This window comes from Gorilla gorilla, chromosome 1 (genome assembly GCF_029281585.2).
Source record: "Gorilla gorilla gorilla isolate KB3781 chromosome 1, NHGRI_mGorGor1-v2.1_pri, whole genome shotgun sequence".
In the NCBI taxonomy this organism is placed as follows: domain Eukaryota; kingdom Metazoa; phylum Chordata; class Mammalia; order Primates; family Hominidae; genus Gorilla; species Gorilla gorilla.
The window spans coordinates 29,027,909-29,054,778 of record NC_073224.2 but is presented as its reverse complement, the minus strand read 5'-3'; the positions used below and the strand labels follow the sequence as shown (position 1 = coordinate 29,054,778).

Here is a 26,870-nt window from a genome sequence, read left to right as displayed (position 1 = left end):
CCTGAGGTCAACCCGTCCAGGTGAAGTGAGCAAGATCAGCTTGGAGCCTGCAGCCCCAGAGTCATCTCTAAGGCCAGAAAATGGGATCCCTGCGCTGGGTACCATGTAGGAGGGGGAGAGTGGGCACATGCTCACTAACAGAGACTCTTGAGACGGAGTCTCCCTCTGTTGCCTAGTCTCCCTCTGTTGCACTGTTGTTGCAGTGGCAATCTCAGCTCACTGCAACCTCCACCTCCCCAGTTCAAGTGATTCTCCTACCTCAGCCTCCCGAGTAGCTGGCACTACAGGTGCCTGCCACCAAGCCTGGCTAAGTTTTGTATTTTTCGTAGAGATGGGGTTTCACCATGTTGGCCAGGCTTGTCTCAAACTCCTGACCTCAAGTGATCTGCCCGCCTTGGCCTCCCAAACTGCTGGTATGACAAGCATGAGCCACTGTGCCCAGCCACAGAAACTTTTAAAATGAAAATTCAGTTTCTTGGATGAAGAGAAGCAAAGGGAGGTTGTGGAATGGAACAGTGAGCTCTGGCTTCCTGGGGTTTCGGTGTCCCCACCCCAGGACTCATCTGAGCTGAGGCTGGTGCTGCTTGGACGCTGGATGGGGTTTAAAGGTACACAGGGAGCGGGTCCACCGCAGGGTGTGATTGCAGATCTCCTGCCTCTGGCATCTGTAGAGCTTGTTTAAATTTCCAAAGCACTTTCCTATGAAGTGCCTCATGCAAGGTAGGCAGGGAAGGACATTCCCCTCCTTTTATAGATGCCGGAGCAGAGCTCAGAGGCTAACCTGACTCCTTTGCGGCAGAGCCGGGATTCAAGCCCAGCTCCTTTAGAGTCTAGCTCTCTTCCTACTACAGCATCTGGCACAGCGTCTGTGAAATTCCACCATTAACAAGGGATGTCTTAGGTTTAAGCACTGCCGCCTCTTAAAAAGTAATACATACATGTACCGGGGGACAAGGTTAGCACATTTGGTCTTTAACACCTGATTGCCAATACATTTGCCACTTTTTTCCCCTGTATACCACATAAGAGAAATAGATGTTTGGTGTGTGTATGTGTGAGGGGGCGGGTGTGGGGTGAGGAGAAGACGCTGAGATGCTGAAATAGTCACACTGAAGGTGGGCGCTGATTATCCGCCACATCCAGGCATACGTCCTATTCTTTTTAAGATTTTTTGAAATAATTATAGATGCCCAGGAAATGGCCAAAGTCCTGCAGAGAGGTCCCTGTGCCCTTCCCCAGCTTCCCTTACAGCAGCATCCTATATAATGATAGCATTAAAACCATAAAGCTGACGTTGGTGTAATACTACCAACTAGACCAGACCTCATTCAGATTTTATCAGTTTTTGCAAGTATGCATCTGTGCGGGGCAGTGGGGGATAGGTCTATGCAGTTTTATCACAGCTAGAGATTCACGTACCTGCCACCACACACGTGCTGTCTTACCTCTGAGGTGGGTGCTACCCCCATTCTAAAGAGGAAGGAGTGAAGGCGGGTGAGAGGAGGGAGCCTGCCCGAGGGCATGGGAGGAGCAGGCATGGCGCCCACGCCCTGCTCTACAGACCACACTCTTTCCCTGCTCTCAGTTGGATTTTCAGTGCGGGATGCATGGCCATCCTCTACCCAGCAAGGCCCCCTTACCCCGGCCGAGTTTCCTCGGAACTCGCGGAGCCGCCGTCGGAGCTGCAGGCAGTGCTCCAGCTCCTGGCCCAGGTCACCAACATTCATCTTCACCTCCTGTGAAGGCCGAGGGTGGGGAGGGAACGCTCTGAGCACCAGCCCAGGCTCCTGGCACCCGCTGCTGGGGATCCCTCCTGTCAAGGGAGGGCTCCTCCCCCCATCTCTCAGCCCCCACCCAGCTGGGGCTACACCTTCTCCTGGATCCAGGCCTCTGCAAGGTCCACTCTCTGCAGGAACTCCAGGAAGTTCCGCCTGTCCTCCAGCTCCTGGCCCCTGAGGGCCATTGCCTGCCTCAGGTCCTCCCAGTGCTTCCGCAGGCCCTGCAGCCGCTGGGAGACCTCTCTGGCTCGAGGGTGACTCTGTGCCAGGAGAGCCTCTCCCTTCTGGAGGGAGAGAGGGGACACAGGACATCTTGCCTGCTGCACTTCCTCCTAAGACTGACATCGTCCCTGGGCCACACTTTGGGGCAGGCATGGGGCTGAGGGCCCGGTTGTTACCTTGGCAACAGAGGTCATGACCTCCTCATGGGCCTGGACTTCAGCCTCAAAGGCCTGGTGTTTCAGCAGGCGCTTCAGCTTATCTCTCAGGTCCCCAGGAGGGATCGGCTCCTTCAGCTGCTGGGCCCACGCCTGGATCCAGTCCTGAGCCTGGTGGGGGTGGGACATGAATGCTGCAATGTTCTGCAGCCTCAGGTCCCAGACGCCACAGGCCTAGCCCCCAGCCATTCCCAGGAGGCTGGCCTCAGGGGTGGGGCGGGCAGCACCTGGTAAATGAGCCCTGAAGGTTCCAGCTCCGGAAGGTTGCTGCAGGAGGCAGCCGGGCAGGGCCTTGGGTGGGCTCTCGTTTTGGAGGTGTGGCCCCTACTCCTGGGGTCCTGGGCTGCTCTGCTCCCTTCCCCACCTCTCTTGCCCTGGCCCACCAGCTCGGGACGCTGGTGGGGTCTCCACACAAAGGGGCTTAGATCCCATGTTCTGGGCTCCAGCGCAGCCTCTGGGAAAGCCATCCACCCCCTGAACCTGTTTCCGCCTCACAGTGTTTCGGTGTGAAGGCGGCTGAAAACTGTCGAGTGTGGTTCCAGTGGAAGGCCCTGGGCTGGGGGTGCCCTCTGACCTGAGTTGCGGCCTGGGTGAAGCTGGCCATCAGCAGGGAGGCATGCAGGGTGTCCCCGGCTCTCCGCCAGCTCCTTCACTCTCACCCGGCGCTGCAGCAGGATGGGAAGCCGGTCCCGCACCCGGGGGCGCCGGAGCGTCTTCAGCCGCTCACGCAGGGCTGCCTCCTGTGGGGCAGGAGCACAGCTGCTGCTCTCCCACCCTGGGCTGGGGTAGGGCCTGGCCTGCAGGGCTCACAGTCCTTTCTTTGAGGGCCCCGGAGCCCTTTCCTCAGCCCCACATGGCTGAGGGGTGTCTGATCCTCCCAGCCACAAGCCAGACCAGTCTGCTCCCCAAGGACCACATGGTGTGGACAGAGCCGAATGCCCCGTGTGGGTCTCTGCAGTGTGGCCCATCTCCCCCGGGCCCTCTTCTTGAGCCACACATACAACTTGCGCAGTCAACCCCAACCAGGCCCCCAGCCTCGCAGGCTCATCAGCACTGCCTCCAGGAACGCACCAAGCGTGACCCCCTTCAGGACTCTCTCCCGACCACCACACTCTGACCACGCCCAGGCCTCCTGACTCCATTACCTTCTTGTCCTGGGCAGTCAGAACCTTCAGGAAGACCTCATGCTTGCGAATCAACTGCTCTACCTCTTCCACCGAGCTCCCCAAGGCAGTGGTTTTCAGGGAGACCTGGATCCACAGAAAAGTCAAAGAGGCCACCAAGCCTTCCAGCCAGCCAGCCCCTCCAGCTGCAGTCTGTGCCCATGGGCACTCTGGGTATGGCAGGGCCTTAGGAGTGCCCACTGAGCTTGGCATGGAGCTGTGAGGAGTGGGAGTCCAGGTTGGGAGGCTGCGACACCTCAACCTCTGCACCATGTGGGGAGCATGACCAGCCTCTGGCCAACTTCCTCGGGGCTCAGTCTGGGATAGGGGCTGGGGATGTCAGTGGACGCTCAGGGGCCTCAGCACTTCACCATGGCCACCTGGAAGGACTTGTGCACAGCTGCCTCATATTAGAGAAAAAGCCAGAGAGGCAGGAGGAAAGGGACTGAGCAGAGAGGGGAATGGAAAGGAGGAGCAGGAGGCTGAGCGGAATGTGAGGGCGGGAGGGGACCTGCCTCCCGGGCCGCAAGGATCTCCTCCAGGCGGCCGCACTCTCTGAGGAAGAGCTGCTCCTGCTGCTCGGCCTGCAGCCTCTCTTGCTTCCGTGCCCAGGCCTGATACACCTGGTCCCGCTGGTCCTGCAGGGCTCGAAGCTCTTCCTGGACCTGGGGATGGACACATGAGGAGCCTCAGCTGGGGAGGGTGGTGTGGGTGAGGTGAGGACTGGATCCTGAGGGAAGCTCCTGAGGAGAGGCCAGCATGGCACAGTAGGACAGGGCACCAGGTGGCCAGGCACAGGCTAGGTCAGCTGGGGTATGTGGGGGCACCCGGGAAGGGGGCCCACCTCCTTGGTGGGTGTCCCTGCAGCAAGAAGTGCCTGCTGGCCCAGCTGGGTGGCCTGCTGCCACAGCTTCTCCCGGGCCTCCAGCTCTGCCCGGAGCCACTGGTGGGCACTGAGCTTCAGCGGGCCACTGCTAGGCTCTTGCGAACTCTCCTCCACCTGCAGGTCCTGGCACATGCGGGCTGCCCAGGAGGCGTAGTCACGCACCTGATCCCGGGGACACGGAGGGAGAGCCGGGTGAGGGCTGGGCTGGGCAGCAGGAAATCAGGTGCTGAGGCAACTGCAGCCCACCTGAGTCCACTCACACAGCCCGAGCCGACCTGGGTCAGGGCCTCGGGTGAGGCACGTGTGGCCCTTTGTCACTTGGTTTCTCCGTTCTCATCCAACCCGATCCTCCCAGAACCACGAACCCCCTACATGAGCCAGACCCTCACCACGACACATCTCTGCCCTTTGTTCCTCCTGCCTTCCCATCTCTACAGAGCTCACCTGGATGAGGCCATGAGAGGACTGGCGGCTAGCAAGATCAGCCCCATCAAGACTGCTTGATGGGGAAAGAAAGTTCACCTGCTCTTCAAAGGCCCCTTGGCCGCCTTTGCCTGGGCAAAGCCTTCCCTGGTATTTGACATTGCACTGCTCTCCTTGTTCTCTGAATTACTAATGTAACCCTTACAGTCTTCTGCTGATTTGTGTACAACTATACAAGATTGGTGCTGGAGGGACTTCAGGCCCTTGTCCAAATATCTCATTGCATGGAGGAAGGAAGGGTAAATGGCACAAAGAGTCTTGTAAACTCTAAGTGCATGGCAAACCCAGGGTTAAGTGCCTTGCTCAAGCTCACACTGCTAGCAAATCAGCAGAGTTAGGTCCCTAAACTCAAGCCTTTTTGCAGTGTCAGTTTGGGCCTCCTGGTCTGCCAGGTCCCAGGACAGTGGGATGCCGGGGACACCCCGTGGCCAGGACCTACTGTCCCAGTCTGATTCTCTGGGTTTCGGGCTCATCTCCCCAGGAAGCAGGGCTCCATGAGGGCAGCAGTTCCACTTTCCATAGCTTCTATATTGCCCTCCTCTCTCCACCCGTGGCTTCAGCAGGGAGCTGAAGACAGACATTAAATAGATACTGACTGATCCAGAGGTCACTGTCTAACATCTGGGTCTCCAGTTATGAGCTTTCCTGGGCAGTTCTTACTCCCAGCCCTGGCTGGGACCCTGCATGACTGCCCTGCCACTCACCTTGCTGGCACTGACCCAGACCCTAAGGTGTCACTGCTACACCCATGTGCTCAGCCCCTGACCAGCCAGACTGACATCCCGTGTGCTCGTGCTCTCCCACCCAAGTCCATGCTTGTTCTCCCTCCGGAGCTGGAGGGCCTCATGCGTGCATGCCCATGCATGGTGCAGCACACACACATGCACACACACGCCACCCAAGGGGCAGGAGCCCTCACCGCTGTGTGGAAGCGGGCCAGGAGGCGTGCCCGCTCCAGCTGGGCCCTGCGCTGCTCCATGCGGCGCTGCTCCATGCGGCGCTGCTCCATGCGTCGCTGCTCCATGCGTCGCTGCAGCACTGCCCATGCCTGCGTCACAGCTTGCTGCCTCTGCTGCACCGCATGGGCCTGAGGCCCCGGACACAGCTTCTGCACCCTGCCTGCAGTCTCCAGCAGTTCCTGCAGCTGCGGGAGGGGCAGGGAACAGGGAGGCAAGGGTCATGTCCTCCTGATTATCTCGCAGATGTATCCCTTGCCTGGGAACTCTGGCCCCCTTGGGCCACGTCCTGCCATGCACAGTAGGCCCATGGGAGGCTCTGAGGGAGACTGGAAAATCTAGAGGAACAGGCGGGCCAGCCTGAGGGGGCTGCAGGGGCCTGGGTCGGAGAGGCAGCCAGCTGGGCTCACCTGCCGCTCGGTGCCCACGAGTTCTCGCTCCAGCCCCTGGTGGCTTCTCAGCTGGGCCTCCAGCCCACGCAGGTCCCGTGCCACATTGTTGGGGAGGCTCGTGGCTTTCTCCTGAGGAAGGGAGAATGCCGAGGAGATGAGGGATGGAGGGTGGGCACTGAGCCTGGAGTGTATCCACTTCTAGCCACCCCTCCGGCTCACACCTGGACCTGGGTGAGGACTTCCAAGAGATCTCTGTGAACTCTGAGGGAGGTCTCGGCGTCTCGGAGCACGTGGCCTCGGGCCTGGGTCCGCTCCCACAGCTCCGACCAGGCGGCCCTGCCCACGGCGTGTGGAAGACCAGCCGGGGATCAGCTGCCGGGCCGTCTCATTCCTCCCTCCCGCTAGGTCTGGTCAGCCCGCTCCTCTCTGAGTTGTATCGGGACTTGCCCAAAGCTCCTCCTCCTTAAAACCTCTCCCGCCTGTGGCCCTGCCTACGCACCTTCTTCCTGGGAGCCTGTCTTCTAGCTTTACCATGAATTCAGTGCTTTGCTGCTGTAATGCTCGGCACTGCATGGTATCTGTGCTGTGATACTCCTTACATCCTGTGCTTTGACTCATAGTGCGTCACCCAGGTTATGATCACAGACGCTTTGTGGGCAGAGGCCACATCTCTCCGTTCCTCGCTAACTCTGCAACTGGCTGAGCTCCTAAGGCTTCTGCCAGGCCAGGCTCTGGGCTAGGGGTTATGAGCAAGTCATGACCTTGCCTCAAAGCTCACAGGCTGGGAGTGGATCCAAATCAGCCAAGTGGACAGCTAGGAACCACACGAGGCATGGGCTGTCCCGAGTGAGCACAGGAGCTGGGGTAGCTCAGGGGAAGGCCCTGATGTCTGGCCCCACCATCTTCCCACAGCTCCTGCTCTCAATCCTGGGAGCAGGACTCTGACCTGCACACCCAGCCTCACCTCCCTTCACAGACCAGAGCCTGTGGCGGGCTCAGCTTCTCTGGAGCTAGGCCCCCTGCAGAGCCCTGTGGGCAGCCAGGGCCAGCGTGGCCCTCACAGCATGCCATCCTCTCTTACCACTCTGGGCCCTGCCTGCCCAGCTCCTTCCCCCAAACCCCATGCTGGCCTGGCCCTCTGGGCACTCACTGCAGATCCTGCTGCCTCTGACGGACCATGGGGCCAGCACTGTGCCCACGCTCTAGCAGGCTCTCCGCCAGCGGCCGGCAGGCAGCCACCCGCTGGCTGCCCATCTCCACTTGGTGCTGAAACTTTGCAAACTTGGTGCAGAGGTGCTGAGAAGAGGGGAGTGGGTGACAGGGTAGCCCCCGGCCGGTTAGGCGTCAAGCAGCCTGGGAATCGAGGCACCTCAGTGCCCAACTGGGTGATGTGGGCTTGGACAGCCACGGCGTCTGCCCACTCCACTCAGGAGGCCCCACCTCAGCCAGGGCTCACCGCTCTGCTGCCACCTTCTTCCTCCGCCCCGCCAGAGCCAGCTTCCCCACCCCACAGGCTCTGCCCCAGGGCACCCTCCTTGACCCTGGCCCTCTTCTCACCAGGGCGTGCTCGGGGTCCTCCCCCAGGCTCTCCCCTCCTTTGGCTGCCTGCTTCTGGCTTGCCAGCCAGCCCTGCAGGTCCTTGGCCTCCCTCAGGAACTCGTGCAGCCTCAGGGTCCCCTCCAGTTCCCGGTGCCTGTGGTGACAGCCCGTGGTTCCCCAGAAGTGAGTTGCCCACCCCCCAGGGGGCCAGTCGGGCCAGCCAGAGGGGCCAATCTGAAAACTGGGGTTACTCATGGTCTCTGTCCAAGCCTGCGGCTCACGATTCAGGGAGGAGTAGACACAGCAGTGCAGGTGTAGGGGCAGAGGAGGGTGTGGACGTGGGGAGATGGACTGCAGGGAGTTGTGGGGCCTCACTGAAGAATTTATGGAAAGAGGTGAGCAACACACACCCTTCTCCCAATGCATCTCTACAGCCTGGGGTCATGAGTTCTGATTGACTTTGGGCCATGGCATGGGAACAGTCAGCTGTGGCTAGGCCTCCTGTACCCACTGATGAGAGGGGTTATGGTGTCCTCACCGTGTGGCTGCCAACTCCTGCAGTGCTCGCAGCTGCTCCCGGAGCCTCTATCGCACCACACGCGGCTGCTCAGGGACTTCGGGGCCAGTGAGGGTTTGGGCCGTCTGGTCAAGCTCCTCCATGGAGCTCCAGTAAACGGCTAGTTCCTCCCGTAGAGCCTATGATGCATGAGGACCCATGCCAGGCTCAGCCTGGGTGACTCATCCACCCACCTGTCCGTCCCCCACCCATCCAGTCACCAATCCTCATCCATTCACCCACCACTCACACGCCCATCCCATCTACCTCAACTCATCCATCCACCCACCCAGCATCCATCTACCCATTACTGATGGAGTAAGTACTTATTGTTCCATAAAGTGAACACCTTGTCTGTGCCCACTGAGGGCTCATTATTTAGCAGGGAAAGGTGAATGCTGGCTAATCTGGGCCAAGGAAGGGAGGGCACAGGAGGCATTAGACTGGACCCCAACATCCATGTGTAAGAGAGAGGCAGAGTTAAACAAGCTGTCCGGTGTAGCCGGGAGATGGGTGCTCCGTGAGGCCAAGGCTACAGGCCTTTAGAAAGACCCTCTCTGAAGGTCCTGTCGCGGAACACACTGCAACTGGGGCTGTGCAGGAAACATGCCCAGACAGGAGGACAATTCAGTGACAGCAGGAACCGGGACTGCCGTGGGCTCCAGGCTTTGAAGCTTGTGTGGTTCTGGGAGTCCGAATTCAGGAGTGAGGAAGGCGACTTCGAGACCTCCCTCCCTTCAGCCAGGGGATGTTTGTGGGAGGAGGTCGGCTTCATGAAGGGCATTTGGTTAACTCAAAGGATGACAGGTAAAGCCTGGGAGGAAGACACCTGTGGGAGATGTGGAGCGGGCTGGGCAGGTGACCTTGACAGAGGAGAAAAGTGCCAGGGGTGGGGTAGAGAGGAAGCAAGAGGAGGCAGAGAAACCCCAAGGCCACAGGGAGAGGCAAGACTCGTAAGAAGATGAAGGGAGAAAGCGTGTACATCACAGTGCCCAGGTTGCCTTGGAAGAAGGGGCACTGTGGGATCTGGGTGGGCAGTGGGGATGGGGCTGTCTGTGTCTCCAGGAAGCAAGAGCAGGGCTCTGTGCCTCTGAGAGAGGGAGGGTGACAGCCCTCTCCCCGTGGTCCATCATCACCCAGACCACACTGCAGGGGAGGCTCAGGACGTGGTACCTGGTGCTTGTTAATGAGCCTGAGGGTGGCTGCCTCGTCTCTGCCATAGTCCCGACTGCTCACCAGCGGCCACTTCTCCTCCACCCAGCCCTCCAGCTCTGACACATCCAGAAAGTACTGCCAAGAGTGGGGCCAACTCACCTGGAGGATCTCAGACAGGACCCTCCGTCAGCCCTGGAGACATCTGCCCCTGCTCTCCAGCATCAAAGGGGCTTCTGTGCCCATAGGGGCACCCATCAGCTCCCAGACCAGAGCCCCCACCACTGATCCGCCTCCCTGAGAGTCCCACAGGTGGCCCCTCAAGGAGCCCTGACTTCTGCCTCTTCCCCCAACCCCACCTCTCTGCATCCTACCTGCTGGAAAGCGACAGCCTGCTGCAGACACTGGGCCCGCGCCTCACATGCCCTCTCCAGCTCTGCCCAGTGGCCTTCCAGCTCCTGGCACTGCTCCACGATGTGTTGGGCTTGGGGGTGCCCTGAGGCTGCCAGGCTCCGCCCAGAACTCAGCACCCGTTGCACCTGCCCCTGGTGAGCTTTTACCTCCACCTGGAGCTCCTGCCACAGAGTGGCTTGAGAGGCTGCTGCCCTTAACCCAGGGGCATCCGGAGCAGAGCCATGGATGTGGCTCCAGGCCCCAATCATGGCAAGACCCCCAGGGTCAAAATAGCTGGAGTAGAGATTTGGAAATTGGGATACCCAGGGGTGAGGGCTTAGAGGCCAGGACATCTGAGTAGGGGCAGAGGGTTTCTAAGGTCTGGGAAGCGGATGTCGGTAATCCTGTAGGAAGAGAGGGCTATTACCTTGTGCTTGCGGTGAAGGCTCTGGGCACCATTCAAGCACTCGGTATAGCTGGTGGGGCTGCCATGGGGCATGTGCTCGGCTACCCAAGAGAGCTCCATGTTGCTCAGGTGGCAGAACTGGTGCAGCTCCACTGAGGCCTGCAGCTGCAGGCCTCGGATGGCCAGATGCCCCTGCAGAAGCTCCAGCCTAGGAGGAGGAGGAAGAGATGGGAGAGGTTGGGAACAGAGTGAGCACAAGGCTCCTGGTTCTTTCCTTGGCCAAGCCAGGGCCCGTGAAGAACAAGACCAGGGAATAGAGCAAAGCCCCATCTGACAAAGGGAGGCAGTGGAAGGGCGCCAGGGCCCCACCTCATGGCCTAGATGACTCGCCTGACCGCACTGTGGGGGTCCTGCTAAGGATGCATAATGGGGTCTCCGACCCTCCCAACCCAGAATGACTCTACTCATAAGGGAGGAGATCTGGACACCCCGGTCCTGTGGGTGCCATCTTGTGGGACCTTAAATTCACATGGAGGAGTGACACACAGGTGGGTGGGAGGACAGGCCCCACCTCCGGAGGTGCTTCTGGGTCTCTTCCAGGATGGCCGGGGAGGCGGCCACGCCATGGGCCTTGGAGGCGAGGGCAGCCATCTTGGCAGCCAGGGTCCGGCTCTCACTCTCCAGCTGTTGGTGCCGTTTCTGCAGCCTGTGGCTGGAGCGCAGGTCCTGCCCTGTCTCCGAGCTCTGTAGGGCCCCTTCGAGCTGCTCCAGCTGCTCCTTTGCATCCTGGGAGGGACGCATGGAGCTGCATTAGGTTCTCTGTGTACAGCACAGCAAGTGGCCTTCCCGGGCTCTGGGACTGTTGGACTTTTAGGACCAGATTCACCAGGGAGCTCTGTCCCCACCACTGCCAACCCTCGGCCAGAAGTGCCCAATCTTCCCCTGTTCCCTCACGCTTCTTCTTCCCTGGGGGACTCAAGTGGTGCTGACCACCCGCTGGGCACACAGGAGAGAATCCTGCATTGGCCGACTGAGCGGAAAGCCACGCTCAGCTTGTCCTAGGCCAGAAGCCTCCAAAGGCTGCAGAGCCAGGGTCAGCAGAACACCCAGACTTCTCCCTCCCCGTTCTGTCCAGCCCAGCCCGGCCTCCGTCTCCCTCTTGTGCCCTGTCCCTCTTCCCAGTGGACCTGCAGCTGCCTCAGGAGTTGCTCCTGCTGTCCAGCCTGCTGGAGCTCGTCCCCACGCTCAGTCATCTTGCGGTTCAAAGCTTCCCACTTGCTTCTAAGGCCTTGAAGCCTGGTTTGTATGTCCTCCCGGCCACAGGGCCTCCTACTCAACAGCTCTCTCCCAACCTGGAGTGGAGACAAAGGCCCAGGGAGTTTGGCTGAGCTGCTGGTACCACCAGTGGCCGCAGCAGGCTGGACCTGGGTGGCAGTGGAGGTGAGGGGGTGACCACAGCTGCACTCCATGGGCTGCCTGGAAGAAAGCAGTTCACGTGGCCCCAAAACTGCAGGTAGGGGGGCTTTCCTCTGACCCCTGCAAATAGAGCGGGGTGAGCCGGCATTAGGTTGGTGGCTGGGGAGAGCCGTGTTCTGGTAGAGGTGGCCGGCTCTGGGACTTGCCATGGAGAGTTGTGGGGGAAGGGATGGATGGCGGCAGCTTTGGGGCTGGTTTGGGTGCCAAGGGGATGCCAGCAGCATCAAGGAGGCTTGCAGGGGGAGGTTCTAGGTTCACGCTGAGGCTGATTTTTCCTTCAAAGACTCTTCCATGAAAACAGGTGGTGCAGTAGGGTTGGGAATTTGAAGACAAGGAGGCTCTGCACCCTCTGTCCCGTGTCCCCCACCTGCTGCAGGGCCTCCACGTGTCTGCGGGTGGCGAGTAGCTCACTCTCAGCTGCTTCGTGCCGCTTGAGTGTCTGCAGGATGTTTCTGCGCGCTCCGGAGGGCTCATGCACAGCCATCAGCCCCTTCTCTTCCATCCACTGCATCAGCTCTGCCACATCCTGCTTCCACTCCTGCCAAGAACCAGGCGAGAGTGGGTCTCAGAGCACGGCGGGTGGGGGCTGGTGCCTAGCCCTGCATCTGAGGGTGGTGTGGCCACAGCCCCCGTTTTCCTCCTCAGGAAAAACCTGAGCTGTGTTGCCTGCCTCACAGAAGGTGTTGAGAGGATGAATGACATAGCGCGTGAGGAAAGTGCTCTGTAGGCTGCACAGAGCTCTGTACGGTCTCAGGCTTTCTTTTCAGGGAGGCCTCATGCGACCTGGGCCCAGCCCCTCACCTGGAGCTGGAGGGAAGCCAGCAGCTGCCTCCTGCTCTGCTCACTCCTCCCCTGGAGCCTGGTCCACTGTGCCTGGACACTCTGCAGCTGCTCTCTGACCCTGGAGGGCCGGGGGAGTTGGAGGAGGGCATGGGAGAGGACTCCCACCCCAGCACGAGGTGCACTCTCCGCCACCCCCTACTCTCCCAGCCCCAGGGCGGCCGTCTGTGCAGGCTGAGAAAGGGTCATCTGCAGGTGCTGCAGACTGAGGCCAGGCTCACGTGTGTGCAGCTGGGTGCTGGCTCTGAACCAGCTTCTCGCCGTGTGCCCGCAGAGCCTCTGCCCGAGGCCCCAGGGTGCTCAGGAGCCGCCCAAACTCCCGGTGCTGCTGCAGCAGGCTCAGGGCCTCCCTCACGTCCTCCTGGGAGTGCAGAGACCTGAGGTCATGCGTGGGAGAATGGGGGTCAGGACCATCTCACCCGCCACTGCCCCAAGGGCCTCCTGCCCAGCCTGGCTTCTGGACTCAAGGGGATGAGCTCCCTCCAGTGATGGGGAGTGACAGCCTAGCTCCACATTCCTGCTCCATACCCCAAGGTTGTCCAGGTGCAGCCAGGCCTGGTGGTTGGCACAGGTGGCAGTGAAACCATCCACTTCTCGGCCAAACTTCTGCAGCTCCAGCCCCTCTTGCAGCCACTGCTGCCTCTGCTCCCACACAACCTTCAGCTCCTGGCCCTGCTGCCCCAGGAGCCTCAGAGTGTTGGCCACCTCTTGGGAGTCTGGGCAGTCCAAGGCTGCCATGGGCTGGCTCTGAGCGTCCAGCTGCTGCAGCCTGACCAGGATGACAGGCAGAGAGTCAAACCCCAGCAGGCTCCCTCGTCAGCCTCCTTCTCCTCTCACCTCCAGGGTTCACGCATCTTGGATCATGAATGAGACACTGAATGTGATAGGCCCAGCAGAGTGCTTAGGATGCAGGGGTTCCCAAGCCCCCATCGGCTCCAGCCGGCCGTCCTTAAGTGTGGACTGCCAACGGCCGATGCCCGGCCTAGAGGACATGCGGAGGCAGCACAGCGTGAGAGAGAAAAATCACGCAAGCCACAAAAGCACCTGGCCGCAGGGCCACTGCAAGCCCCCATGGAGGCTTTGAACAATTAGAAAAGGTGCCCCTTTCAGCAGGTGGCTTGGGAACAGGTAACACCCTTGTGTGAATTAGAGCAAGGCTCCACTTCCTCTGAGCCGCTGCAGAACCAGGTACTGGAGTCTGGCAAGCTGAGGACCAGATGCATTTCAGTGCCCACTTGACCACCTGTCAAGTGACCTCAGGAGGGGCACAGCCTGTGGACTGTCCCTGGTGGCCTTGCCTGCCTGCCAGCCCACAACATCATCCCTGCAGGAGGAGAGGCACCACCTTACTAAGGAGGTGGGGATCTCAGACCCGTGGGTGGGTCCTGAGCCATTCCACTTAGGGGCCACTGGGGTCCATGTTACCAGGATGGCAGGGGAGGCTAGATGCCCTGAAAGCAATGCATCGGGCCCACCTGGAGGGGGCCAGCCGGGCCTGGGCTGGAGAGAGCCTCCCAGGCAGCTCAGTGTCCTGGGTCTCTCCTCGAAGTGTACAGGCTGCCTGACCCAGTCCTAGATTATATCCTCCTCTGTGTAAACTTGCCTCAAGCAGCATGCCAGACACCAACCAGTCTGGGCCCCTCCCTGGGGAAATCACACTACCTCCCGCATGCTCTTTCTGGGCCTGAACCCAGAGCCCAGAGCCCTGGGCCCAGCCCAAAGTGCACCCCTTCTGCCCTCCTGTCCTGACCTCTCCTGCCACAGGTGGATCTCCTCCAGCAGGTCTTGGTGCTCCCTCAGCAGCCGCTGAGCCGAGGCCACATCCACCGACACCTCCTTGCTGCGCAGCTGAGCCTGGACACTCTCTGTCCACGGTAGCAGTTGCCGGCTCTCTTGCAGGAAGCTCTGCTGGGCCTGAGTCTCAGCCTGGCGCCGGGCCTGTTGGGCCACTTGTTCCTGTACTTGCTTCAGCAGCCCCTGCAGCGTCTCCACCTGTCCTTGCAGAGGCTGGCTCTCTGCGTAGCCTGACTCCTCGACCCTGGGAGACAGGGCGCGCTGCACAGTCAGTGCCCTGTCCTGGGCCTGGTGCCCCAGGCACATGTCCTCTCTCCAAACCTGCATCCCCCTGGGAGAGTGGTGGTGACTCTCAATGCCCACCCCACCCTTGACCTGGGGGCAGCAAGAACATAGGGCTCGCCAGGTGCAGTGGCTCAAGCCTGTAATCCCAGCACTTTGGGAGGCCGAGGCAGGCAGATCACGAGGTCAGGAGATCAAGACCATCCTGGCTAACATGGTGAAACCCCGTCTCTACTAAAAATACAAAAATTAGCCAGGCGTGGTGGCGGGCGCCTGTAGTCCCACCTACTCGGGAGGCTGAGGCAGGAGAATGGCGTGAACCCGGGAGGCTGGGCTTCCAGTGAGCCGAGATCACGCCACTGCACTCAGCCTGAGCGACAGAGCAAGACTCCGTCTCAAAAAGAAATAAAAAAACATAGGGCTCTTCCTGTCCCCAGGAGCATTTTCTCCTGATCATCCCCCCATCTTTGCCACAGCCCTCCTACCTATCCTCTCCCCATCCCAATTTCTGTCCCTTCCTCATTCCACTGCCCTGCCCATGCCTTCCCATGGTCCTCACTGCCTCCCAATGCCGCCACTGCGCTGGCCGTACTTTACGACCACACTTTGGAGGAAGTGGACCCTCCTCTCCAGCACCAGGGTCTTCTTCTGGGCCAGCTGCAGGGCGTGGCGGGTGTCCTCTGAGCTCCCTGGCTGCGGGGCCTCCAGCTGGAGGAGCATGTCTCGCAGCTGGACCTGTGTGGGTCCACACTCCTGCAGAAAACTGCACACTTCCACACTGTGTGCCAGCTGCACGGCCTTCTCCCTCTTCAGGGCCTCCAGCTGCCCCCACCTGGGCAGAGGGTACAAGGTTGTCTCCACAACAGGGACACCTCCCCATCCATCCTGGAGCCTTGGCCAGAGCCTCACATGACAGAAGCTGCCAGACTGGCAGTCCCTTGCCCCTTCCCTGTGCCTCGGACACGTCCAGCCTCTCCACCTGGCATGGCGGGAGGCCAGTGAGTCAGGCCCGGGCTGGGCACTGTGTCTGCCTGCCTCACCACCTGCACTCCTGCCTCATTCTCACCTCTGTCTCAGTTCCTCCTGCTGTCGTTGGATTTCTGTGGAGTTCCCAGGATATCTCTGCCTCAGTTGCTCAGCAGAGCTGCTGACCTCAGCCCAGAGGCCCTTTCCCCCAGCCAGGGCAGTGAGGAAGTTCTAGGGAAAAGGAGGACCCAGCCCTCTTGGGGGACTTTTTCTCTTCCCACACTCCCCTCTAGCCTATGACAGACCTGAGTGGTGCTCTCTGCTACAGGGATGCGCACGCTGCCTGCCCCTGGAAAGACAGCCATCCGAGTCCTTAAGGGCCAGGAGGCCCTCGAAATTCAGGCCAGCTCTCTGCTCCCCTCCCCCAGGCAGGACCGTAGTTAAATTGGAAAACTGAGTCACAGCAGCGGACCACAGGGAGGCAGGGGCAAGGCAAGGAGGAGGTGCCAAGCTCCCAGGGCTGTACCTCATATTTGAGCTGCATGACCTCCAGGGTGTCAGCCTGGGGCTGCACCCTTTGGAGCAGCGCTGTCTGCTTCTCCAGCCACAACTGGAGCTCCCCACAGGAACTGCAGAAACCGAACAGGGCCATGGCCTCCTCCAACCGGGCCCTGCGGAGCTGGGGAGAGATGGCCCAAGTCTGGGGTGAGGGTCAGGACCCCCGACAGGGCTCTCAGAGCGGGTCAAAGGGGTGCTCCTCCCCATCCCAGCCCACCAGCAGAGCCCAGGGTCAGGGCCAGAGGGGGTCCCTGCCTCACTGCTGGGCCCCACATCCTCTCTCAGAGCCCTCTTGGCACCACCTGGAGGGAGATGGCAAGGGCTTAGGGTAGGGTAAAGGGCACTGGCAGTGTGCTCCTGTCTGGCCTTGCCCTGCTGAAACCTCTCAGTGCCAGCCCTGCTCTAAGGTGAAATCCACGCCGCTCCCTCTGCCTGCTCCACCCCCACCTGCCTCTCTAGTCTCTCCTCTGGCCATGGCCTCCCCAGCGTCTGTGCTGCAGGCACCCGGGCCTTCGCTTCCTCCGCTGGGCCCCCTTCCTACCTTTGCACAGGTCCTGGCCAGCACCCCTGGGTTTACCTGCTTTCTGTTTCTCATTCAAGCCTCAGCTTAAAAGTCCTTCCCTCCAAGGTGCCTTCCCTGACCTCCAGCCTGACCTGGGCTACCATCTCATGTGATCCCATCACACCTGCATCTAATGAGTTGTCTGACATCTTCTCAGCCATGATAAAAGCTCCTTGAGGACAGGGAACATGTCAGTCACTGCCTTGTCCCCTGGGATCACTGCACACGAGCTGCTGGCACAGGGTAAGGACCTGTGCCATCCCTACAGAAAAATACATGAATTAGCCTAGTGTGGTGGCATGTTCCTGTAGTCCCAGCTGCTTGGGAGGCTGAGGTGGGAGGATCACTTGAGCCCAGGGAGGCTGAGACTGCAGTGAGTCATGATCAGGCCTCTGCACTCCAGCCTGGGTGACAGAGTGAGACCCTGTCTCAAAACAACAAAAAAGTAGCAGCTAACATCAACTGACCTTTTATACCAGGTGCCTATTGATATCATAGTTTAATTTCTTAGAACTGTTTCTTATTTCACTTACCAACTCTGTCTTCAGCTACTCCCAGATTTTTACTGTTTGTACAGATGACCTTTTGTTTAGATTGAATTGTCTCCCCAGAAGTAAGATTACTGTGAGTCATGGTGAATGGACATTCTCATTACCCTTGATGTAAATTGACAGGGTTTTGGGTGCCTCCCAGCTATAATCTTAGCACTTTGGGAGGCTAAGAGAGGAGGATTGCTTGAAGCCAAGAGTTGGAGGAGGCAGTATGGCAGTATGGTGAGACCCTGTCTCCGTTATTTTAAAAAATTGACAAGCTTTACCCGGGAAGGCTTATATACAATTTAAACACCCCTCATAGTATAAGAAAGTGCCCATTTCACTGCACCTTTGCCAGCACAGGGTATTATAATTTAGTAAGTCATTTTTTGTTTGATTGTTTTAAATAGATAAAAGACCTCATGTTACTTTACTTGTCACATTTCAACATCTTTCCTTAGCTTATTAGCTCTATCTCTTTTCTATCTGTAAATGGTTGTTGTTGTTTTGTTCTTTGAGACAGGGTCTTGCTCTGTCACCAGGCTGGACTGTAGTGGCATAATCATGCCTCGCTGCAGCCTTGACCTCCCAGGCTCAAACTTCAGCATTCCGAGTAGCTGGGACTACAAGTGTGCACCACCACTCCCAGCTAACCTTTGTCTTTTTTTGGATAGAGACAGGGTCTCACTGTGTTGTCCAGACCGGTCTCTAGCTCCTGGCCTTAAGCAATCCTCCTGCATTAGCTTCTCAAATTGCTGGAATTTCAGGCATGAGCCACCATGCCTGGCCTGGGCTAGTCCTGTATTCTCTAGAGTTCTCTTTACTTTGTGCTAGCCTATCTCTCATTATGCTGTTCACCTGTTATAATGAATAATTCTCCGTATTAAATTTTACCACTTTAAACTTTTGAGTGGTTTATGCTTCCTGATTGGACTCTGACTAACATGTTAGGAAGGGTCCCAGGAGATAAACCCACACAGATGGGATTGGGGCATAGGTTTGGTTTCCCAGGGGGCAGTGCTGAGCTCTTTGCCAGTGGGAAATGGGATGCTGGTGATTTCCAGGAAGTGACCTCACAATGACTCAAGCTACCACTTACTGTTGATTGTGACGAAATGCCAGCTGAGGCACATGCCTTGGGAGCTAAGTGGTTGCTGCCCTTGACCACTATGAAGACTGGTGTGGGAAGGGTCGCTTTGGATGCACTTGAGCAGGGGTCCCCAACCCCTGAGCCATGGAGCCGTAAGGAGCCACACAGCAGGAGGTGAGTGGTGTCCAGTGAGGGAGTGAGGGAAGCTTCGTCTGTATTTACAGCCACTCCCCTTTGCTCACATTCCCGCCTGAGCTCCACCTTCTCAGATCAGCAGCAGCATTAGATTCTCATAGGAGAACGCACCCTGTTGTGAACCGTGCATGTGAGGGATCTAGGTTGTGCTGTCCTTATGAGAATCTAATACCTATTGATCTGTCACTTTCTCCCATCACGCTCAGGTGGGACCATCCAGTTGCAGGAAAACAAGCTTAACACGCCCACTGATTCTACATTATGGTGAGTTCTATAATTATTTTATTATATATTACAGTGTGATAATGGAAATGAAGTGCCTAATGAATGTAAATGTGCTTCAATCTTTTGGCCCAGCTCCTACCTCCCGGCAGCCTCTCCAGGCCCAGAACTCTCTCCAGTCAGCCTCTACAGACCAAGCTCATGACTCACAATGGCCTATTTAGGCCCATACCCTACCTCACGGCAGTCTCCGCAGATGAGCCTACTGCCTCACAGCAGCCTCCACAGGCACAGCTCCATCGTTACAATGGCCTCTTTAGACCCAGCTCCTGCCTCCCAGCCTTCTCTCCAGGCCCCGAACTTTCTCCGTAAGTTCAGGTAGCTGAGACTGTAGGTATACATGATGATACTTGGCTAATTTTTAAATTGTTTTGTAGACATGGGGGTCTCACTTTGTTGGCCAGGCTGGTGTCAAACTAATGGCCTCAAGTGACCCTTCCACCCCTGCCTCCCATCCTAGAGGTATGTGCCACCACAAGGAGCAGTTGTTCAATTTTCTAAAGAAAAAATTTCTAAAGTAAGGCTGTGGGATGATGGCAGGAAGATAAAAGAAAAACAGAAGAATAAGTTAAAATGACTTATTCACACATATTCTTTTGACAGCAAGAAGAACTTTTAGTATATACATTCCTTACAAACAAACAAAAGACAGATAAACAATGTTGTATAGGAACTTCAACACACACTGTACAATATTCCCACTTTGCTGACATAAGTTATGGAAATTTCGTGGTTTACTTGAGTGTCGCTACCACTATTTTGCTTCTCTGATGATTTTTATCAACTTCCTCATCTGTTAACTTCTCTCCTAGGTATGTCATGTCACGACATACTGCCGCTGCAGGAACATGGCCAGCGTCTTCCTATTAAACATGTACAATGCTTTCCTAATTTCTCTTTTTACTCTCTGTCTTTGTGTTTTGCATTTTCCTTACTTTTATTGTCAGAAACTCCAGAAAGTCGTACTAATTTATCACGATTTGCTTTATTAATTTATACTTTGCTTATATGGAATTTTGCCCAACGGACCTCATTACAATTTCTAACCTGTTTTATTTTGTTTTTTTTTTCTGAGACAGGGTCTCCCTCTGTTGTCCAAGGCTGGAGGGTAGTAGTGCTATCACAGCTGACTGCAGCCTCAACCTTCCAGGCTGAAGCGATCCTCCCATCTCAACCTCCCACGTGGCTGAGATTACAGGTGCTTGCCACTATGCCCAACTAATATTTGGAATTTTCGTATACGTGGATTCCAGAGGGGTGACAGCGAAACGTGAGTAAGCATGGATTTTGGTATATGCAGAGATGGGGGGCTGGAACTAATTCTGTATACTGAGGGACGGCGACTGTGTATGTTTTTACAATTACGCTGTAGGAGACATACTGTTGCATAGCCTTGAAAATAATAATTTTTAATTGAGTGGAATAATAATAATAATATTGCTAAAAGTAGCAGCTGGCCAGGTGTGGTGGCTCACACTGGTAATCGCAACACTTTGGGAGGCTGAGGCAGGAGGATGGCTTGAGGCCAAGAGTTTGCGATAGGCCTTGGAAACAAAGGGGGTGTCACCATCCCTACAGAAAAATACGTGAATTAGCCTAGTGTGGTGGCATGTTCCTGTAGTCCCAGCTACTTGGGAGGCTGAGGTGGGAGGATCACTTGAGCCCAGGGAGGCTGAGACTTCAGTGAGTCATGATCAGGCCTCTGCACTCCAGCCTGGGTGACAGAGTGAGACCCTGTCTCAAAACAACAAAAAAGTAGCAGCTAACATCAACTGACCTTTTATACCAGGTGCCTATTGATATCATAGTTTAATTTCTTAGAACTGTTTCTTATTTCACTTACCAACTCTGTCTTCAGTTATTCCCAGATTTTTACTGTGTGTGTACAGATGACCTTTTGTTTAGATTGAATTGTCTCCCCAGAAGTAAGATTACTGTGAGTCATGGTGAATGGACATTCTCATTACCCTTGATGTAAATTGACAGGGTTTTGGGTGCCTCCCAGCTATAATCTTAGCACTTTGGGAGGCTAAGAGAGGAGGATTGCTTGAAGCCAAGAGTTGGAGGAGGCAGTATGGCAGTATGGTGAGACCCTGTCTCCGTTATTTTAAAAAATTGACAAGCTTTACCCGGGAAGGCTTATATACAATTTAAACACCCCTCATAGTATAAGAAAGTGCCCATTTCACTGCACCTTTGCCAGCACAGGGTATTATAATTTAGTAAGTCATTTTTTGTTTGATTGTTTTAAATAGATAAAAGACCTCATGTTACTTTACTTGTCACATTTCAACATCTTTCCTTAGCTTATTAGCTCTATCTCTTTTCTATCTGTAAATGGTTGTTGTTGTTTTGTTCTTTGAGACAGGGTCTTGCTCTGTCACCAGGCTGGACTGTAGTGGCATAATCATGCCTCGCTGCAGCCTTGACCTCCCAGGCTCAAACTTCAGCATTCCGAGTAGCTGGGACTACAAGTGTGCACCACCACTCCCAGCTAACCTTTGTCTTTTTTTGGATAGAGACAGGGTCTCACTGTGTTGTCCAGACCGGTCTCTAGCTCCTGGCCTTAAGCAATCCTCCTGCATTAGCTTCTCAAATTGCTGGAATTTCAGGCATGAGCCACCATGCCTGGCCTGGGCTAGTCCTGTATTCTCTAGAGTTCTCTTTACTTTGTGCTAGCCTATCTCTCATTATGCTGTTCACCTGTTATAATGAATAATTCTCCGTATTAAATTTTACCACTTTAAACTTTTGAGTGGTTTATGCTTCCTGATTGGACTCTGACTAACATGTTAGGAAGGGTCCCAGGAGATAAACCCACACAGATGGGATTGGGGCATAGGTTTGGTTTCCCAGGGGGCAGTGCTGAGCTCTTTGCCAGTGGGAAATGGGATGCTGGTGATTTCCAGGAAGTGACCTCACAATGACTCAAGCTACCACTTACTGTTGATTGTGACGAAATGCCAGCTGAGGCACACGCCTTGGGAGCTAAGTGGTTGCTGCCCTTGACCACTATGAAGACTGGTGTGGGAAGGGTCGCTTTGGATGCACTTGAGCAGGGGTCCCCAACCCCTGAGCCATGGAGCCGTAAGGAGCCACACAGCAGGAGGTGAGTGGTGTCCAGTGAGGGAGTGAGGGAAGCTTCGTCTGTATTTACAGCCACTCCCCTTTGCTCACATTCCCGCCTGAGCTCCACCTTCTCAGATCAGCAGCAGCATTAGATTCTCATAGGAGAACGCACCCTGTTGTGAACCGTGCATGTGAGGGATCTAGGTTGTGCTGTCCTTATGAGAATCTAATACCTATTGATCTGTCACTTTCTCCCATCACGCTCAGGTGGGACCATCCAGTTGCAGGAAAACAAGCTTAACACGCCCACTGATTCTACATTATGGTGAGTTCTATAATTATTTTATTATATATTACAGTGTGATAATGGAAATGAAGTGCCTAATGAATGTAAATGTGCTTCAATCTTTTGGCCCAGCTCCTACCTCCCGGCAGCCTCTCCAGGCCCAGAACTCTCTCCAGTCAGCCTCTACAGACCAAGCTCATGACTCACAATGGCCTATTTAGGCCCATACCCTACCTCACGGCAGTCTCCGCAGATGAGCCTACTGCCTCACAGCAGCCTCCACAGGCACAGCTCCATCGTTACAATGGCCTCTTTAGACCCAGCTCCTGCCTCCCAGCCTTCTCTCCAGGCCCCGAACTTTCTCCGTAAGTTCAGGTAGCTGAGACTGTAGGTATACATGATGATACTTGGCTAATTTTTAAATTGTTTTGTAGACATGGGGGTCTCACTTTGTTGGCCAGGCTGGTGTCAAACTAATGGCCTCAAGTGACCCTTCCACCCCTGCCTCCCATCCTAGAGGTATGTGCCACCACAAGGAGCAGTTGTTCAATTTTCTAAAGAAAAAATTTCTAAAGTAAGGCTGTGGGATGATGGCAGGAAGATAAAAGAAAAACAGAAGAATAAGTTAAAATGACTTATTCACACATATTCTTTTGACAGCAAGAAGAACTTTTAGTATATACATTCCTTACAAACAAACAAAAGACAGATAAACAATGTTGTATAGGAACTTCAACACACACTGTACAATATTCCCACTTTGCTGACATAAGTTATGGAAATTTCGTGGTTTACTTGAGTGTCGCTACCACTATTTTGCTTCTCTGATGATTTTTATCAACTTCCTCATCTGTTAACTTCTCTCCTAGGTATGTCATGTCACGACATACTGCCGCTGCAGGAACATGGCCAGCGTCTTCCTATTAAACATGTACAATGCTTTCCTAATTTCTCTTTTTACTCTCTGTCTTTGTGTTTTGCATTTTCCTTACTTTTATTGTCAGAAACTCCAGAAAGTCGTACTAATTTATCACGATTTGCTTTATTAATTTATACTTTGCTTATATGGAATTTTGCCCAACGGACCTCATTACAATTTCTAACCTGTTTTATTTTGTTTTTTTTTTCTGAGACAGGGTCTCCCTCTGTTGTCCAAGGCTGGAGGGTAGTAGTGCTATCACAGCTGACTGCAGCCTCAACCTTCCAGGCTGAAGCGATCCTCCCATCTCAACCTCCCACGTGGCTGAGATTACAGGTGCTTGCCACTATGCCCAACTAATATTTGGAATTTTCGTATACGTGGATTCCAGAGGGGTGACAGCGAAACGTGAGTAAGCATGGATTTTGGTATATGCAGAGATGGGGGGCTGGAACTAATTCTGTATACTGAGGGACGGCGACTGTGTATGTTTTTACAATTACGCTGTAGGATACATACTGTTGCATAGCCTTGAAAATAATAATTTTTAATTGAGTGGAATAATAATAATAATATTGCTAAAAGTAGCAGCTGGCCAGGTGTGGTGGCTCACACTGGTAATCGCAACACTTTGGGAGGCTGAGGCAGGAGGATGGCTTGAGGCCAAGAGTTTGCGATAGGCCTTGGAAACAAAGGGGGTGTCACCATCCCTACAGAAAAATACGTGAATTAGCCTAGTGTGGTGGCATGTTCCTGTAGTCCCAGCTACTTGGGAGGCTGAGGTGGGAGGATCACTTGAGCCCAGGGAGGCTGAGACTTCAGTGAGTCATGATCAGGCCTCTGCACTCCAGCCTGGGTGACAGAGTGAGACCCTGTCTCAAAACAACAAAAAAGTAGCAGCTAACATCAACTGACCTTTTATACCAGGTGCCTATTGATATCATAGTTTAATTTCTTAGAACTGTTTCTTATTTCACTTACCAACTCTGTCTTCAGTTATTCCCAGATTTTTACTGTGTGTGTACAGATGACCTTTTGTTTAGATTGAATTGTCTCCCCAGAAGTAAGATTACTGTGAGTCATGGTGAATGGACATTCTCATTACCCTTGATGTAAATTGACAGGGTTTTGGGTGCCTCCCAGCTATAATCTTAGCACTTTGGGAGGCTAAGAGAGGAGGATTGCTTGAAGCCAAGAGTTGGAGGAGGCAGTATGGCAGTATGGTGAGACCCTGTCTCCGTTATTTTAAAAAATTGACAAGCTTTACCCGGGAAGGCTTATATACAATTTAAACACCCCTCATAGTATAAGAAAGTGCCCATTTCACTGCACCTTTGCCAGCACAGGGTATTATAATTTAGTAAGTCATTTTTTGTTTGATTGTTTTAAATAGATAAAAGACCTCATGTTACTTTACTTGTCACATTTCAACATCTTTCCTTAGCTTATTAGCTCTATCTCTTTTCTATCTGTAAATGGTTGTTGTTGTTTTGTTCTTTGAGACAGGGTCTTGCTCTGTCACCAGGCTGGACTGTAGTGGCATAATCATGCCTCGCTGCAGCCTTGACCTCCCAGGCTCAAACTTCAGCATTCCGAGTAGCTGGGACTACAAGTGTGCACCACCACTCCCAGCTAACCTTTGTCTTTTTTTGGATAGAGACAGGGTCTCACTGTGTTGTCCAGACCGGTCTCTAGCTCCTGGCCTTAAGCAATCCTCCTGCATTAGCTTCTCAAATTGCTGGAATTTCAGGCATGAGCCACCATGCCTGGCCTGGGCTAGTCCTGTATTCTCTAGAGTTCTCTTTACTTTGTGCTAGCCTATCTCTCATTATGCTGTTCACCTGTTATAATGAATAATTCTCCGTATTAAATTTTACCACTTTAAACTTTTGAGTGGTTTATGCTTCCTGATTGGACTCTGACTAATATGTTAGGAAGGGTCCCAGGAGATAAACCCACACAGATGGGATTTGGGCATAGGTTTGGTTTCCCAGGGGGCAGTGCTGAGCTCTTTGCCAGTGGGAAATGGGATGCTGGTGATTTCCAGGAAGTGACCCCACAATGACTCAAGCTACCACTTACTGTTGATTGTGACGAAATGCCAGCTGAGGCACATGCCTTGGGAGCTAAGTGGTTGCTGCCCTTGACCACTATGAAGACTGGTGTGGGAAGGGTCGCTTTGGATGCACTTGAGCAGGGGTCCCCAATCCCTGAGCCATGGAGCCGTAAGGAGCCACACAGCAGGAGGTGAGTGGTGTCCAGTGAGGGAGTGAGGGAAGCTTCATCTGTATTTACAGCCACTCCCCTTTGCTCACATTCCCGCCTGAGCTCCACCTTCTCAGATCAGCAGCAACATTAGATTCTCATAGGAGAACGCACCCTGTTGTGAACCGTGCATGTGAGGGATCTAGGTTGCGCTGTCCTTATGAGAATCTAATACCTATTGATCTGTCACTTTCTCCCATCACGCTCAGGTGGGACCATCCAGTTGCAGGAAAACAAGCTTAACACGCCCACTGATTCTACATTATGGTGAGTTCTATAATTATTTTATTATATATTACAGTGTAATAATGGAAATGAAGTGCCTAATGAATGTAAATGTGCTTCAATCTTTTGGCCCAGCTCCTACCTCCCGGCAGCCTCTCCAGGCCCAGAACTCTCTCCAGTCAGCCTCTACAGACCAAGCTCATGACTCACAGTGGCCTATTTAGGCCCATACCCTACCTCACGGCAGTCTCCGCAGATGAGCCTACTGCCTCACAACAGCCTCCACAGGCACAGCTCCATCGTTACAATGGACTCTTTCGGCCCAGCCCAGCTCATGCCTCCCGGCGGCCTTCCCAGGCCCCGCTTTTGACTTTCGGTGGCCTCTGCAGGCCTCGACAAGGCCCGGCCTCCTGCCTCCCGAAGACCTGCACAGGCCCAGCCTCTGCCTCACAGCGGACTCTCCACGCCCAGCTAGCTCTCGCCTCACTGCGGCCTCCGGAGTCCAAAGCTCCTGCCTCTCGGCCGCTTCAGCAGGCCCAGCTCCCGCCTGCCAGTGGCCTCTTCAGGCCCGTGGGGCTCATTCCTCACAACAGCCTTTCCAGGCCCAGTTTTTCCCTTGCGGCGGCCTCTCCGGGCCGAGAACATCCTCAAGTCGGCCTCTCCAGACCCACTTGCACCCTCCGGGCGTCCTCTCCGGGCCCAGCTCCTCTTCCTGGCTGCGTCTCCAGGCCCGACTCCTGCCTCTCAACGACCTCTTTGGACTCATTGCCTACCCATCTCCTGGCGGCCTTGGTCGGCCAACAGCTTCCTCAAGCCAAGCTCCCCAGGCCCAGGTCAGGCCTCACGGTGGCCTCTCCAGGATGAGCTCCTGCCCTCCAATGGCACCTGCAGGCCCCAAATGGTCTCCGGTCGGTGGGCTCCTCCACGCCAAGCTTGGGCCTCCCGGCGACCTCTGCAGGCCCAAGTTGTCCTGAAGTCGGCATCTCCCGGCCCTGCCTCCCAGCAAGTAAGCAAGCTCTTTTGGCTCAACTCCTGCCCAGCTCCCAACCGCCTTTGTAGGCCCCGAACTTTCTCCAGCCAAGTTCTTTGGGCCTCATTCCAGCCGCCTGGTGGCCTGTACGGGCCCGGCACTGGTTGGAGAACAGCCTCTGCAGGCCCCACTCTTGCCTCCCAGGGGCCTCTCCAGGCCCACCTCTTGCCCCCACGGCGGCCTCCTGGGGCCAAGTCCCTGCCTGCCTCCCAGCAGCCCGCGTGCGGCCCAGCTCCTCCCTCACGGTGGCCTGTTGATGCCCAACTCATGCCTCTGGCACCCTGCCCAGAGGCATGAGCCCCTGCCTCACACTGGCTCCTCGCACGCTGAGAGAGGTCAGCGTGAGCCCTTGCCTCA

The 26,870-nt window shown here is 55.5% G+C and overlaps 2 protein-coding genes across 3 annotated transcripts in view; one reads left to right on the top strand and one right to left on the bottom strand.

Annotated features, from left to right (window-relative positions):
- LOC115931242 (spectrin beta chain, non-erythrocytic 5-like) overlaps positions 1–16,780 on the bottom strand; it is a 30,186-nt gene extending 13,406 nt beyond the window's left edge. Inside the window, 29 exon segments of the mRNA XM_063704471.1 lie at positions 1,641–1,736; positions 1,871–2,062; positions 2,177–2,326; positions 2,790–2,838; positions 2,840–2,955; positions 3,361–3,465; positions 3,894–4,043; positions 4,223–4,426; positions 5,667–5,891; positions 6,114–6,224; positions 6,317–6,431; positions 7,246–7,391; positions 7,653–7,788; positions 8,173–8,330; positions 9,364–9,480; positions 9,717–9,917; positions 10,163–10,349; positions 10,713–10,927; positions 11,329–11,493; positions 11,985–12,155; positions 12,419–12,518; positions 12,679–12,818; positions 12,986–13,226; positions 14,208–14,582; positions 15,093–15,365; positions 15,600–15,730; positions 16,026–16,178; positions 16,331–16,359; positions 16,744–16,780. Of these exon segments, the coding sequence (XP_063560541.1) occupies positions 1,641–1,736; positions 1,871–2,062; positions 2,177–2,326; positions 2,790–2,838; positions 2,840–2,955; positions 3,361–3,465; positions 3,894–4,043; positions 4,223–4,426; positions 5,667–5,891; positions 6,114–6,224; positions 6,317–6,431; positions 7,246–7,391; positions 7,653–7,788; positions 8,173–8,330; positions 9,364–9,480; positions 9,717–9,917; positions 10,163–10,349; positions 10,713–10,927; positions 11,329–11,493; positions 11,985–12,155; positions 12,419–12,518; positions 12,679–12,818; positions 12,986–13,226; positions 14,208–14,582; positions 15,093–15,365; positions 15,600–15,730; positions 16,026–16,178; positions 16,331–16,359; positions 16,744–16,780 (4,488 nt within the window).
- A 1,656-nt stretch (positions 16,781–18,436) lies between these two features.
- Positions 18,437–26,612, top strand: LOC129529231 (putative uncharacterized protein FLJ44672). 2 transcript variants are annotated; one of them, XR_010134438.1, is made up of 8 exons: positions 18,437–18,701; positions 18,795–19,027; positions 19,799–19,989; positions 22,056–22,113; positions 22,207–22,439; positions 23,211–23,405; positions 25,468–25,525; positions 25,619–26,612. XR_010134438.1 is itself a non-coding variant. In XM_063708053.1 (2 exons), exons 1-2 carry the CDS (start codon positions 25,523–25,525, stop codon positions 26,345–26,347), a joined length of 732 nt encoding a protein of 243 aa, XP_063564123.1. In that variant the 5' UTR covers positions 25,349–25,522; the 3' UTR covers positions 26,348–26,610. The 2 variants fall into 2 exon arrangements, 1 of the variants encoding a protein (XP_063564123.1); XM_063708053.1 differs by lacking the exons at positions 18,437–18,701; positions 18,795–19,027; positions 19,799–19,989; ... (1 more) ...; positions 22,207–22,439; positions 23,211–23,405 and having other exon boundaries at positions 25,349–25,525; positions 25,619–26,610.
- Positions 26,613–26,870: the final 258 nt, after the last annotated feature.